This window comes from Copadichromis virginalis, linkage group LG22 (assembly GCF_057382275.1).
Source record: "Copadichromis virginalis isolate Kocher_CV1m ecotype Utaka linkage group LG22, C_Virginalis_male_GT1.1, whole genome shotgun sequence".
Taxonomy (NCBI): Eukaryota; Metazoa; Chordata; class Actinopteri; order Cichliformes; family Cichlidae; genus Copadichromis; species Copadichromis virginalis.
This window is the reverse complement of record NC_140638.1, coordinates 19,611,492-19,624,625: the sequence shown is the minus strand read 5'-3', so window position 1 is coordinate 19,624,625 and position 13,134 is coordinate 19,611,492. Positions and strand designations below refer to the sequence as shown.

Here is a 13,134-nt window from a genome sequence, read left to right as displayed (position 1 = left end):
AGAAACTGCCCTGTCATTTTCAGCATGCACATCATGCTACCGATTTGCATGTGAATGTGATGCTGCGGCTACAAAGCAAAATCTTTTGACAAATGTGACACTTAAACTCACCGTAATGCAGCAGAGAGCATGTTATGACTATTCATGAGTAGTGAGTAGTTTCCTTGCCATGTTTGTCTGCATTCTGAAATGGTGCAAGCCCATATTTCTGTCAGCATAATTGGAATATGAGAGTTCCTCATGCCAAACGCTTCACCACGTTTTTGCCAATTATAGCAATTCCTGCTTTTTGTGCCCAAGGTTTTCTGAGGCCCTTTGAAAAGGAAGACCCCTTTTGTTACAGGAAAGACTGAGATGGGGGAGGAAAAAGAGCGAGAGAGAGAGAGAGCGAAGAGGACTAGAAAGAAAAGAAGGGAGAGAGAGAGTGATGTGAGCGATGGCATTGGGAAATGTGCAAGCCAGTCTACATGCAAATTGCACATGCACATATCTGCTTCTGCATCTGTGCAAGTATGGGCTAGTTTATTTATTCATCTGAGCAATTGTTTGTCTGCCTGAATCTAAGCCTGAGTGCCACAGCTGTTCAAAGAGGACACCAACTGGCAGTAGGATTCGAGAAAAGTTGTTAGCCTAAAGAGAAGCGTGTCTTCACCATGGAACCTATACAGAATCATTTAAGATAGAAAAAGAACTAGCATTGATGAAAACTGGAGAAATAACTACACAAAGGGTATTCGATCTTTAAAACAATCAAAGATATGAATGACCTGTGTAACTTTGTATGCGAATATAGCCAGAAAATAGCGTTTACACAATTTTGTTAGGTGTTCGTCTTTTGGGAATAAGTTAAAGTGGCCTAAAGCTAGAAAGACATTATCGTTTATCATGACTTATCATACTGGATTCCATTTGTAGCCGCAGGTGAAAAGGAAAGGTATTCAATGACTGCACCAGTAGGGAATAAAAATAGCATTGAGCTCAGTATCAATCTCAAGGAGGCTTAACGCTTCCGCATTCTGATGCCCCGATAAAGAGAAAGAGGATCGCGTGGGAGGAAAGAACGGCAGAATAAAGTGACAAAAAGGGAAAAGGAATTTAATCAAGTAAGGAGGTGGAGAGAATCTTTAAGCCTCTCTGCCTAGATCTGGTGTTTGTCAAACAAAACACTTTCATCAGTTTTCAGACGGGTGCAATTTTATATGGGAGTGATATTACAGTTTGAGTGCAGTTAGCATAATAGGTTCGTGCAAGCATCACATGCACAGCTGCTTATTGTGCAATACTTTGCTGTACATGTTGCTATGTTTGAAATTAAAAGCAGGAATGAAAATGTATACATCATAAGTTAAAGCAGTTTTCCCGTCTGCATAAGTAGATGCTCATCATCTAGTTCGATAGCGTGTTGGTGCTAATGTGTGCTGTGTGTATAGGGAAAGAATTATGCTTATGGCTGTTCTACTGTAAAATCAGGTTATATTATCACAGTACAAGAATACTGTACATCAGGGATTGGTGAGAGAAGGAAGACAAAGGGGAGCAATGGAGGATGGAAAGCACTCAGTAATAAGAGTCTTTCCCGCTTTCCATTTCCGCTCTCTTATCCACTAACTTCTATTTTTTTCTCTCTCATTCATTTTATCCCCCCCCCCCCCCCTCTCTCTCCTTCAGTCTCTCTCTGAATGAGAGTTGATGCCTCAGATATTAGTGAGCTGTGTCAGACAGTTAAACTGCCCTTTATCGATCCTCTAAGCTTCACTCTTTCCAAGCAGCCGTTATGGTTTTAATGGCTTGTAATGGAGCTGGGTTCTCTTTGATGTTCAATTGCTCAGCTAGTCTGCCCTTGTTTTTGATATAGTTTCAAAGGATCTTCCTAATGCCTGCCTCAGAGAAGCTAATTTCCAACAACAAATTTTTGGGTTCCATGATTCTAAACTGTCCTTAAAGTGGAGGAAAAAAACTGAAGGAAATGGAGTTGAATGGGGTAACAACATTCTTTTAAGGGGTTTGTAAAGGTTTTCTGACTACATGAAATGTTAAAAAAATCGTTTTTTAAAACGGCCTAAATACCATTAATTAGATTCAAGAAAAGACCAAAAAGTTGTTCACCTGAAGAGGTACACAGACACCAACATTAGGCATAATCCAAAACTGTGATATAAACCACAGAGGCAAGTTATAGATTAATGACATTGGTTTTACTGGATTTTCTCTACTTTGCAACTAAGAAAACCTTTTCCAAACTTGTTTGTCTTCTTTATTTACTCCTACTGTGAAATTATTTGTATTCCTGGCATTCTTTTGCTGATATTTTGGAATAAACCTTGATTTTACCCTCTAAAATATCTTTAAAATACTTGTGTTTGTGTTGCCTAATGTATGTTTTTTCTGCTGAGTTCTCTTTTTGTTTCTACACTGTGCCCTGAAATAATTTCTCCTTCAGGTTCTCTCTTGTGGTGCCTTTTTAAAAACTAACTATATTGTAGCCTGATTAAAAAAAGTGAAGTATCTTGCTAAAAAAAAAAAAGATGCATATTGTCCTGCTAAATCAAAGCAGAGTCAACTTTTACATGCGTCTGATCTCAAGTTATTACAGTCAATTAATTTTAGATAAAGATTAATAACAAATTAAATTTATCAGAGGATTTTCTTGTTCAAAGCTTTATTTTCATCTAGAAGGGAAAGTTGTATACACCCAGCTATCTTTTCAAAGTGCTATGGAGTCTATGACCTAAATAAGAAATATCAAAGCCTGGAAACCCCAAAAGAGAAAAGTGAGAAACGGGAAAAGAACCGGGATTGGGGGGCACACAAAAAGAGGGGTGGGTGGGTGTGCATGTTAAAGTCCCTGTGCGAAACATCAAAAACAAGCACGAACTATGAATGCATCTAGTTTGTTTATTGGTGCTTGTGGCTGGCACGTCCCGCACCATCATTAGTGCTATGAATGTGACACGATGATTTTCTTTTTACACACCCTCCACCAGAAAACTACTGGGAGAATGATACTCGAATGCCAGGGTGGAATTCAGCATGTACTCATTGTGTATTCTTTTTGAATGTGTCTCGTAGACCTTGGTGTTGAAGAGTTGTGTCAGTGATAAAGAGCAAGAAAGAAGAACTGTTTCCACTTGTTGTTTCCACTTCCTCAGGAAGAAAAGAAGCAGCAAGAGCTTCTGTCAAAGCTCTTGTTCTTTTTGAGTGCCTCTGAACTAGCATGTTTATTCAATATGTGACACCAACAGTTGCAACACGTTAGCGCCGTATTCAACAAATGTTCCTAATTAACTAATGACTGTGTTTCCTGTCAAATCGCGTGCATTCGACACTGTGAATAGGTACAACTGTGTGTGTGTGTGTGTGAGAGAGAGAGAGATCTGCTTTACGCTACATGCTGGTGTTTCTCCAACAGCACACAGCATTCATGACCAAGCATGTCTGATTAATGCACAGTAAAGCATGTAATTAATCTTTTCTTCAGCCCCATTTTTTTTTTTGTTGTTGTTGCCTCTGGTGACAAATTACAGAAACTCTGACACAGTCACTCAATGAAAAAACACATACGAAGTCTTCCTATTTTTACATACACTCACCAGCTGCCAAAGTGCACATGCAGCTCAGTGCATTTTTGCATGTAGACATGGTCAAGAGCAGGGGTGTCGAACTCCAGGCCTCGAGGGCCGGTGTCCTGCAGGTTTCAGATCTCACCCTGGGTCAACACACCTGAATCACATGATGAGTTCATTACCAGGCCTCTGGAGAACTTCAAGACATGTTGAGGAGGTCATTTAGCCATTTAAATCAGCTGTGTTGAATCAAGGACACACATGAAACCTGCAGGACACCGGCCCTCGAGGCCTGGAGTTCGACACCTGTGGTCAAGAGGATCTGCTGAAGTTCAAATTGGGCATCAGAATGAGTTTTTAAGAAACTGCTGATCGGCTGGGATTGTCCTGCACAATCATCACTTTGATTTACACAGAAGAATCCAAAAAAGAGAAAAAATATCCAGTGAGCGCCAGTTCTCTGGGTGAAGATGCCAGAGGTGACAGGCGGAGACTCGCCACACTGCTTGTAACTGATAGACGGGTAACAGTGACACAAATAACCACTCATTACCACCAAGGTTTGCAGGAGAGCATCTCACACAGCATGTCGAACCTTGAAGCAGAGGGGCTATAGCAGCACAAGAGCACAATGGGTGTCGTGTAGGATTAGGAAACTGAGCCTACAATTCATACTGGCTCACTAAAACTGGACAATATAAAACTGAAAAATGTTGCCCGCTCTAATGAGTATCGATGTGAATCACAGGGTCGCAATTTTGTAAACGACATAAAAGAATAGATCCATCCTTTCTTGTATCAACAGCTCAGGCTGCTGCTGATGGTATAACAGCATAGGGGATATTTTCGTGGCACACTTTGGTACAAAGTGAGCATCACTTAGCACAGCCTACTAGACTATTATTGCTAACCAAGTCCATCCCTTTATGACCACAGTAAACCCATCTCTGATGGCTGCTTCCGGCAGGATAACACACCATGTCACAAAGCTCAAATGATCTCAAACTGGTTTCTTGTACATTTCAATGAGTTCACTGCACTCAAATGACCTCCACAGTCACTGATCTCAATCCAAAAGAGCACATTTTCAATGCAGTGTTATGGGAGATTCATATCGTGGATGTGTAAATGACAAATCTACAGTAACTGTGTGATGCTATCATGTCAATACAGACCAAAATCTCTGAGGCACGTGTCCAGCACCTTGTTGAATCTGTGCCATGACAAATTAAGGCAAAAATGGAGTACGACATAGTGCTGACACGGTGTACCTAATAAAGTAGCTGTTGAGAATATGGCTGTTTTGCTTTAGAATTGGCATTGCTTTAAATGTCAACATTTCCCTCGTTTAACCTCATCAGCAGTCTGTCCCATAAATCTGGACTAGTTCACAGCTTATGACAAAGGCTGTTGACTCATCCTCCCACTCGTTTTCCAAATGTTAACTCCACATATAGGCCTGTGCATTACACAACAGAATCAAGCCTCTGTCCGTTCAAAGGTAACAGTGACGTCAAGCGCTTCTCCGGCCAGTTCAGGCAATAACTTAAATCTAATCTTGGCTCAGAGAGAGTGAGGGACACCACTTCTTACTTCCCCCGGGTGTCGCCTTTTTTGTTCTGTCAAGCAGTTTGTATTTTTTTCTCATATAGTCCTCTTCACGAGGGCCCAACATCAAGGAAGATATTGATGATCAGAAATCAGACTGTGCTACTACTTAGCAAGCAGAAAGCATTTGGGGAAGTCATGAAACTTTTACTCACCCACTGACTAAAACAAAGAACGCACTCAGAACACGGGCGAAATAATAAACTGGACTTCACACGTGTAATTTTGCGATATATGATGATCTGTTGTGATGCTCACACCAGCTCTGCCCGTGCACTCTGTTATTTTAGCCTAAACTCTGAAAGTGATGAAATATTGATACGGTACACAGGAGGATTTGACGTAAGTAAGGCAGAATACTGCAGTGCTAGGCATCGCATGTTTTATTGAAACACCCAGTGTAGCACTCAAGGAGAGTGAACAAAATAAAACTGGGGGGGAAAAAGACACCAAAGAGATAGTGCAGCCTTAAAAGACAACAATGCTGCACTCATAAAGGAGGGATGCAACTTCTGTGTCCCTAAATTGCCTGGTTTAATGAAGCGTTGCCAATCAATATGGAAGATGCCGAAGAAAAATGAGCTTCATATGCGGGTAAATATTAGCTCTATGTCCAGGTCTTGACCAAAATACTTTCAGAAAGCGCATCCACTTTTTCCTCCTCCAAAATATTGACTTCATTATTCAGTGTCCCCGGAAGATAAATAAATCACAGGTTTAGCGCTTTACATCACGGCGAGGGACACTGGGGAATAGCTCATCTAAAAACAGTGACAGAGCTAATGGTGAGGTAGGATTTCTGTTCATGTTTAACCTAGTTTGCTTTGCAATTAACATATAAAACATGTCACCAAAGCTGTGCTCTAAAACATGTATCAGATTTATCAGTTATGAAGGACGGAGCTCCTTTGTCTTTTCTTTCTCGACCAAATTACAAGAGGCAAAATGATCAGGAAGCATAATTTTTCATTACACACTTGACGTGGCTGAAAAATGAACAGTGCGACCGCTGATAGGCCTAATTGGTGAGTGAGCAGGGGCAAGCAACTGGAGCCAGGATGGGCCATGGCTACTTCCTGGCACGCAGTGAACCATTTACAGAAAATAGGCGCAACTGCTGCTGCTGCGAAGAAAAAAAGACCTCCGAACTTAAAACGATGGGGGGGGAAAGGAGAGAGAGAGCGTGAAGAGCATGCTGCAGATATCTGTGCCAGCAACTATTTAAAAACCTTGCCAAATGCTTTCTGGCATTATATAATTTCATGGTGAGGAGAACACAAGGTTAATCACTCACCAAGATGGTTGCCAAGAAGATGGCTTCAACATCCATTGTCTCACAGATATAAAAACACAGCAATCAGCTGCATTTGTGGCTGATAGCGGCTCACAAACGCAGCTGCGTCTTGCCCCGCTTCTTTGAATTTCAATTTTAGCCTATTAAAGTCTTTCTGCCCCTGCCTGTCTGTTCCTCCATCATTCCCTCAATCTATTCCACGCCATCTGTCCACTGGCCCGGGTAGTATTCTTATCCACCATTTTAATTTCCTTGGGCAGTCATTTTAGCACATGTACAGTACGCATTACAAAATGTGACTGTAAATAAAGAGCCTAGCAAAGCCGCTTGGGGAAGGAGGTCGGCGAACAGGCATCTCCGACACGAGCCATGAGTCAGAATCCAAACATCCGCTGAACGCATCAGTCCTCTAGTACTGTACAGGAAAAGCGTAACAATATGCTACTAGCAGACTGGTCACCATCTAGATGTGATACATGCTGGATTTTTTTTTTTTTCATTTACCTCCAGCAAAAGACTCTTAAAATTTTAAAGGGGACCGCTGACCACCAGGCTTTTATAAAAGGTGGACATAGTCTCACTCTGGGCCTTTTAAAAGGCAGCAAGGGTCGACTCCTCTGAGAGCAAAAAATTAGATATTGGAAAAATGACCCAGTTTCTCACTGGATTTATGACATCAGTAAACATTTTCTTATTGAGTTCATAATCTCAATTGCTTTTTTTTCATGGCCTCATTTAGAGTCAAATAACCCCGAAGCAGGGTGTTCTTTACGGTGTGGCTACCTTGTCAATTATAAGTGGCTACTTATATGAGAGTGCATACGTTTCTCAGTCATTGCATCTCATTCAGTTTGAGGCTTCAAACAAATTGGTGAAATTATGGTGGCTACGTCTACCTTTTATTTAAAGTCTGTCCAACTGCAAAGCAGAGACCAGGTGATAACCACACAGCACCCACAGCCACTAATAGTGTTATCCCATTGTCTGATTTTAGTTAAGTATTTTTAAAAATGAACAGATTTGAGAGGGGAACAGTTACAAAAAATGACATTTATGTTCTTTAACTATCTTGGCATTGGTCTGCACTCATTCGTTTTGTGGTATTTCTGCAGACTGATATACTAGGAACAGTTAGTGGAACTTTTCTGCTGACTGAGCTCTCGGGATTTGCAAGGGGGAAACTTGATAATTAAATTGTAACACAGAATGCAGAAAACTATTTTTGAAGGGATCATGGCTTGAGGTTTTGGCTTTATCATGGATAAACTGTCAAATTGCGCAGAGAAGATAAGTTACTGTACAAATTGGCTTCTTGAATATTTTTTGCTCTTTCCTCCATCGTTTCATAACTCTGCTTATCCCTAACACTCTTACAGGAGGTCTCTTATGTTTGTAGACACCATTTTATTGATTGCCAATAAGAAAATACTGGCTACTGAATCTCTGGCTAAAAATTATAAACACTGATCTACATCTGCTCTGCATTAAATGCAAGTATGTACATCCAAGTCTTGCGTGTAGACTGCAGTGAAAGGACGTGCAGTCAGAGTTTATTTTTGTTGAGCCGTTTCAAGCTGACTTCATTAGGCATCAACACTGATTGAACGCTATTTTTATGGGTGTATGATTAAGCTTCTTACAGGAGTAGTTGTTCTCTCAGCTATCGCCACTGTAGATAGTATCTGCCAGCTCCCTGTTTTGATGTGGAAATGATGAGCTTGTTAAGCCTGGCCCATAAAATCACGATGGAAAATTCTCCAGCTCAAGTTTTGTAGAAGCAGTGCCAGGGCTTGGTAATAAGTAAGCAGGGTGACAGAATTCACAGCTTTAAAAACAGACTCCCATTGACATGGCACATTAAAAATTGTGAGGTGCAGGATTCAAACCTTTCTCGTTTCATCATTTCTCATCCCCTCTTCCATTCCTCTTTGGGTTCCCTTTGTTAGACCCTTCCTTTCAATCCCTCTTTTTCAACCCCTGTTTTTAGTTTGAAGTAATACCACCAAACAAGTTGCATGTCTCTCATAATAATGTAAGCCTTCACTCAGTTTCACACACATGCATATACACAAACACCGTGTGCAGAAAACACTGATTAGGAGCACACAGGCCTGTGTCTAACTAACCTCAATGCACGCTCCAGCTAACGAAATAGAAAGCTGCCACCTTACTCTGCATTTAGGGTCTGTAAAACAAACAAAACCTATGTGGTGTGTTTTCTATGTCCAGGGACAAATATTGAGCAGATTTCCAGCTCACAGTATGGCTGGTTGATGACTCATACTCTAATGAGGATGCAGCTTAGGCCTGCAAAGATAGCTCACATCTGAGAACAGTAACCTCAACTTCTGATACCACACCTACAAACGAGAATGTACAATTCTATATATAAACACCTACTTGCCTATAAAGAGATGCACACAGATTAGATCCTTTAATTTAAAAAAAACAGCAGATAATTATGACTCGTGCTTTTAAAAAGACACCTGTAACAAGATAAGTTAAGTCTTAGTATTATGCTGGACAGATGCTGATTGAAAAATTTATTTAATCAAAGTTTCCTTGCACCTGCATGTCTGCTGTCCCAAAAAGAAAAGGCTATTTGATTGCTTTGGTTTTAGCTATTCATTTAAAACTCTCTCCCAGTCACTTGCTATGTGATATTCAGACATAGTCACTGTGTGCATTTGGGATCAGGCTGACATGAATTTGTTGGTGTTGCTCTTTGTAATGACAGCAGAAAATGGGCTACTTGGTAAAGTGCTCTGTGGAACAAACTGTACCAACACAGTGTTCTGCAGAGCAGAAGATTGCATCTCTAAGGTATCACTGTCAAAAAAAAAGCAAGTGAATAGATAAGCAATTAGACATACATGCAAACCAACAGATAAACACTTAACATTCAACTATGACCTGAACCATCTTTCTCAACTGGGATCATTACCACCAAAAGAAAGCAAACACAGCGTAAAAAACCCCCCAAAACAATTAGTCATCCTTTTATTCCTAACTCTTTTCACTCATGAGTGACCCGAACAAGACAGTGAGCAAAAAACGGACTGTGTAAAGCATTCACAGCAACCGCAAATGGAGGAAATATATTCCACGTAATGTGACATTCAGTTCAAAACACAGCCTCTTGAATTACACTATCTCTTCCAAGCACAAACTCCACTTCTTTCTTATCTGTGCTTGATAACCTTTGCAGCATTTGCAGACAATGAATTGTATTCTTTGAAAGCATGCGTTTCCCCTCTTTGGTAGAGCAAATGTAGGCACAAGCAATAACTCTGGGGGTCAAAAGTTTTCCCGATACAAGAATTAGTGACGTTTAATATCCACACAGAGCAACCACAACACGTAACTCACAACAGTTAATGGCACAAAATGCTATTTAGAAATTGGAAGGAAGCAGTATGACAGGATCACTTTTATTATATTGCCTAAGAAGTTTATTGGCCAAAACACTTTAGCTCATACCAATCATAAAACACCCCAAAATATATCTTTTCACCTGTGCAAGGCAACATTTTACTGCAATGTGATCAGTCTGTCTCATGATTTGACAATCATTTTATAACGTGTTTCCTCTACTTAAGCCTAAGTGTTAAGTAAAATGGTTCTCACATTTTTCACAACTGATTTTTGGTCATGGTACTGTTGGTTCAAACCATTTTGACTCTGCCTCTGATTGTAAAATGGGAGGGGGATTTCGAGGATTACAGCATTGCCAATTAGACATTCACCCTGGCAAGGTTAATGAAGGATTAAGCTATGAGTTGGAACCCCTTTGAAATCTTAAGACCTATCTGTCCACCAAAACACCTACAGAATAGGAATTTCTAGAACCTAAGCAGCTTTTAAACACCAAAGTCAGGTTTCCTGGAAATACCCAGATTTCTTTTTTTAAAGTGTGTAGACAGGAGTTCACGTGTAATAACATGATATTAAGACTACATACTGTACACAGTCATACACACTCGTGCATGATGACATGGAGTACAGCTCCTACCTGCACCAGATTCCATCCTTCCAAGGACTCTGCAATGATGGATGTTACAGAGGGGCAGACGCCGCCGAAGATCATCAGGTGTTTGGGCCCGTAACAAATGGCATCAAAGAAGGCCCTCAGCCCCTTGGCATTGTCGCACTGCAAACACAGAGAGAGGCGTCGTGAGCTACAGCGAGGCAGAAGATGAAGAGAGAAGATGAAGTCATGGAGAAAGGGGATCTTTGTATTTAGTTATTGTTGTAAAAACAGTAATGGTAACGGGGAAAGGAAGTGATAAGTCAAATGTAAAACAATGTAGCTCACAGGCTGCAGGAGCGTTCCCCTGCTCCAGCCCAACGCTGCAAAATGCAGCCATTTTACGTCACTATAGCAACAAGAGGAAAAGATTGTGTGAAAGGAGGAGAGAGAGAAAAATGAGCAGAGAGGGAAAAACACTGTGTAGGTTTCAATTGATTGTTATATGAACTGGCTAACCAGTTTTGCTGCGATTCTTTGATTTCCACAGTTGTAATGATATTCCTATCAGCAGTAAACACTCCAAACCTCAATCTTCTATTATTGTTACTCAATTCAGAGATGGAGTGACTGACTGGCAGGTGGTGTGTGTATATGTCTGTATTTGTTTCCTCTGACACAGTCCATCTTATCCGGAGAGTCATTTGACCTTGTTAGCCATCAACCAGCTACTGAATGAAATTTTCCACTGAGCAAACGCGCTCCACAACGCAGATTGAAAAACTGAAAATCGAATGTGAAGGAATGAGATTTCTAACCAACAAATGCTTTGATACGTGAACAAGGCTATTAAGTTGTGTTGCAGGTGTCATGGCTTCACTTTACGTGATCATTTCTGCCCTTGTATCCATGGTTTCTTTCTTCTTTTTCCCTTATTTTTGATAGGAACATGATAATCTGGGACACCTCAAATCATTTGCCAGGTCAAGCTGCAGTGGAGGACACAAACAACTTCCTTGTAAGTCGCACCATCAACTGCTGGACCAACATTCTTGCATTCAGTAGGATTTAATCATGTGCTAGGACCAACTCAGACTCTTTTGTTGCCTTTGTTGTTTTTAAAGTAGATGACAGTTAACTGGTAGAGATACGTTTTCCTCTATGCATCCCAGTAGAGAAAAATCCATGCTATAATGGCGGTCAAAAATAGACACAATTGCAAATATGCCTCGAGTGAAATGAGAGGGAGAAGATGTGATTAGACACAGTGGGTATTTCTTATCCTCGCAATACAGCTGAATGAAACAGCAGGCTATTAAAGAAAATATTCATTTCCCTGCATCTGGCCATAACAAGGTGGGCTGGTACTGAAGGATTGTGACTTTTAATTGGTTACCAAGCAACATGAAAAGAAATGTGGGCAACTAAACTTGTCATCATGAGCACAATAGGGCTTGGAGATACAGTAGGCTTAAGCTGATTTATTATGAGAAGTGACAATGTACTGTAGGTGGCAAAGAATAATGTTCTTTAGTCTTTCTGCACCAAATAAAACTGTCTTGCAACAACAGCACAGTCTACTTGTGTACAAGTACATGTGCATACATATGCATCAAAGTGCATTGGTTAAGACAAGAGCATGTTAACGTAGCCTCCATGTTGTCACCCACCAGATTATGAACTCATATTCTGAATCCTCAGTTTTAGCATTGAGTCCAGAAGAGACGATATTTGAGAATATCAACAAATATTTGAGTAACATCTGACTAAAACACACAAGTTCTTTGTTCATGCGTGTTTCTTTGCCCGAAAACTCCTCTTGGACCAGCAGGAGCTAATAGTTCTTATCTAATTCAAATATTATGACATAGTCATGTTGCCTAGCTACCACCTAGCACCAGACTAAGATAATAGATCATAAGGTGGTATGTATGAGGTATATTTTCCGCATTTACACACCTGTTACACTTTATAAAGGTATCCTATCATTTTAACTTCATAAAAATCAAATCAAATCTATATCTACTATCTAGGTTGAATTATGCATGATATATTAGCAACATGCTAAAATGACCCCCCCAAACAGATTTTTTGCACAGTCCTTTTGCACAGTTAGTTAAATGCTAGTATTTGTAGCTACATTAAAACCACACCAGAAAGCAGTACAATGTTCACATAGGTGAGGTGATACCTAGCAGGAGAGCGATCATTTACACTTACAGTTAAACAGCTGTGTCCTGATAAGGGTATAACAGAAAAACTTGCCTCCTTATAAAGGTGACACAAAGGGGGATATTAGCTGTAAAACCACAGCTGCTTTTGTGCCATGCTGTCAACATTTTTATTTCTGCTTCGAATTAAGAAGTTTGATCTGGAAATCTGTGAGGATTTGCTCTTTTTTTTGGAGTGGGCCTCAGTTTGACTTTGGAGGAACTGCAACCACCGTAAAGCATGGAGAAGGAAAACTGTGAAAGAAACAAACAAACAAAGAACATTTCTAAATTGCTTCTCTTTCCTAGCTATCACAAATATCCAAAGATCTTGCAAACTTGCAAAATTAAGCAGCTGGGACTAAAGAGTGTTTTGGATTATTGCTTGATCAATGGCTTAAACAATTACATGACTTAAGCGATTGATTGAGGCTTGTTTCTCTTTCAGCAAATTACTTCATCAGCTGATCATTCAGCTTTCCACTTTTCATT

General features: G+C 40.3%; 1 protein-coding gene across 1 annotated transcript in view; it reads right to left on the bottom strand.

Moving 5' to 3' along the window:
- Positions 1-13,134, bottom strand: part of gabbr2 (gamma-aminobutyric acid (GABA) B receptor, 2) — a 220,890-nt gene that overhangs the window by 158,176 nt on the left and 49,580 nt on the right. The window contains exon 2 of the mRNA XM_085445503.1: positions 10,478-10,615. Within this exon, the coding sequence (XP_085301629.1) occupies positions 10,478-10,615 (138 nt within the window). The remainder of the gene's footprint in view (positions 1-10,477; positions 10,616-13,134) is intronic.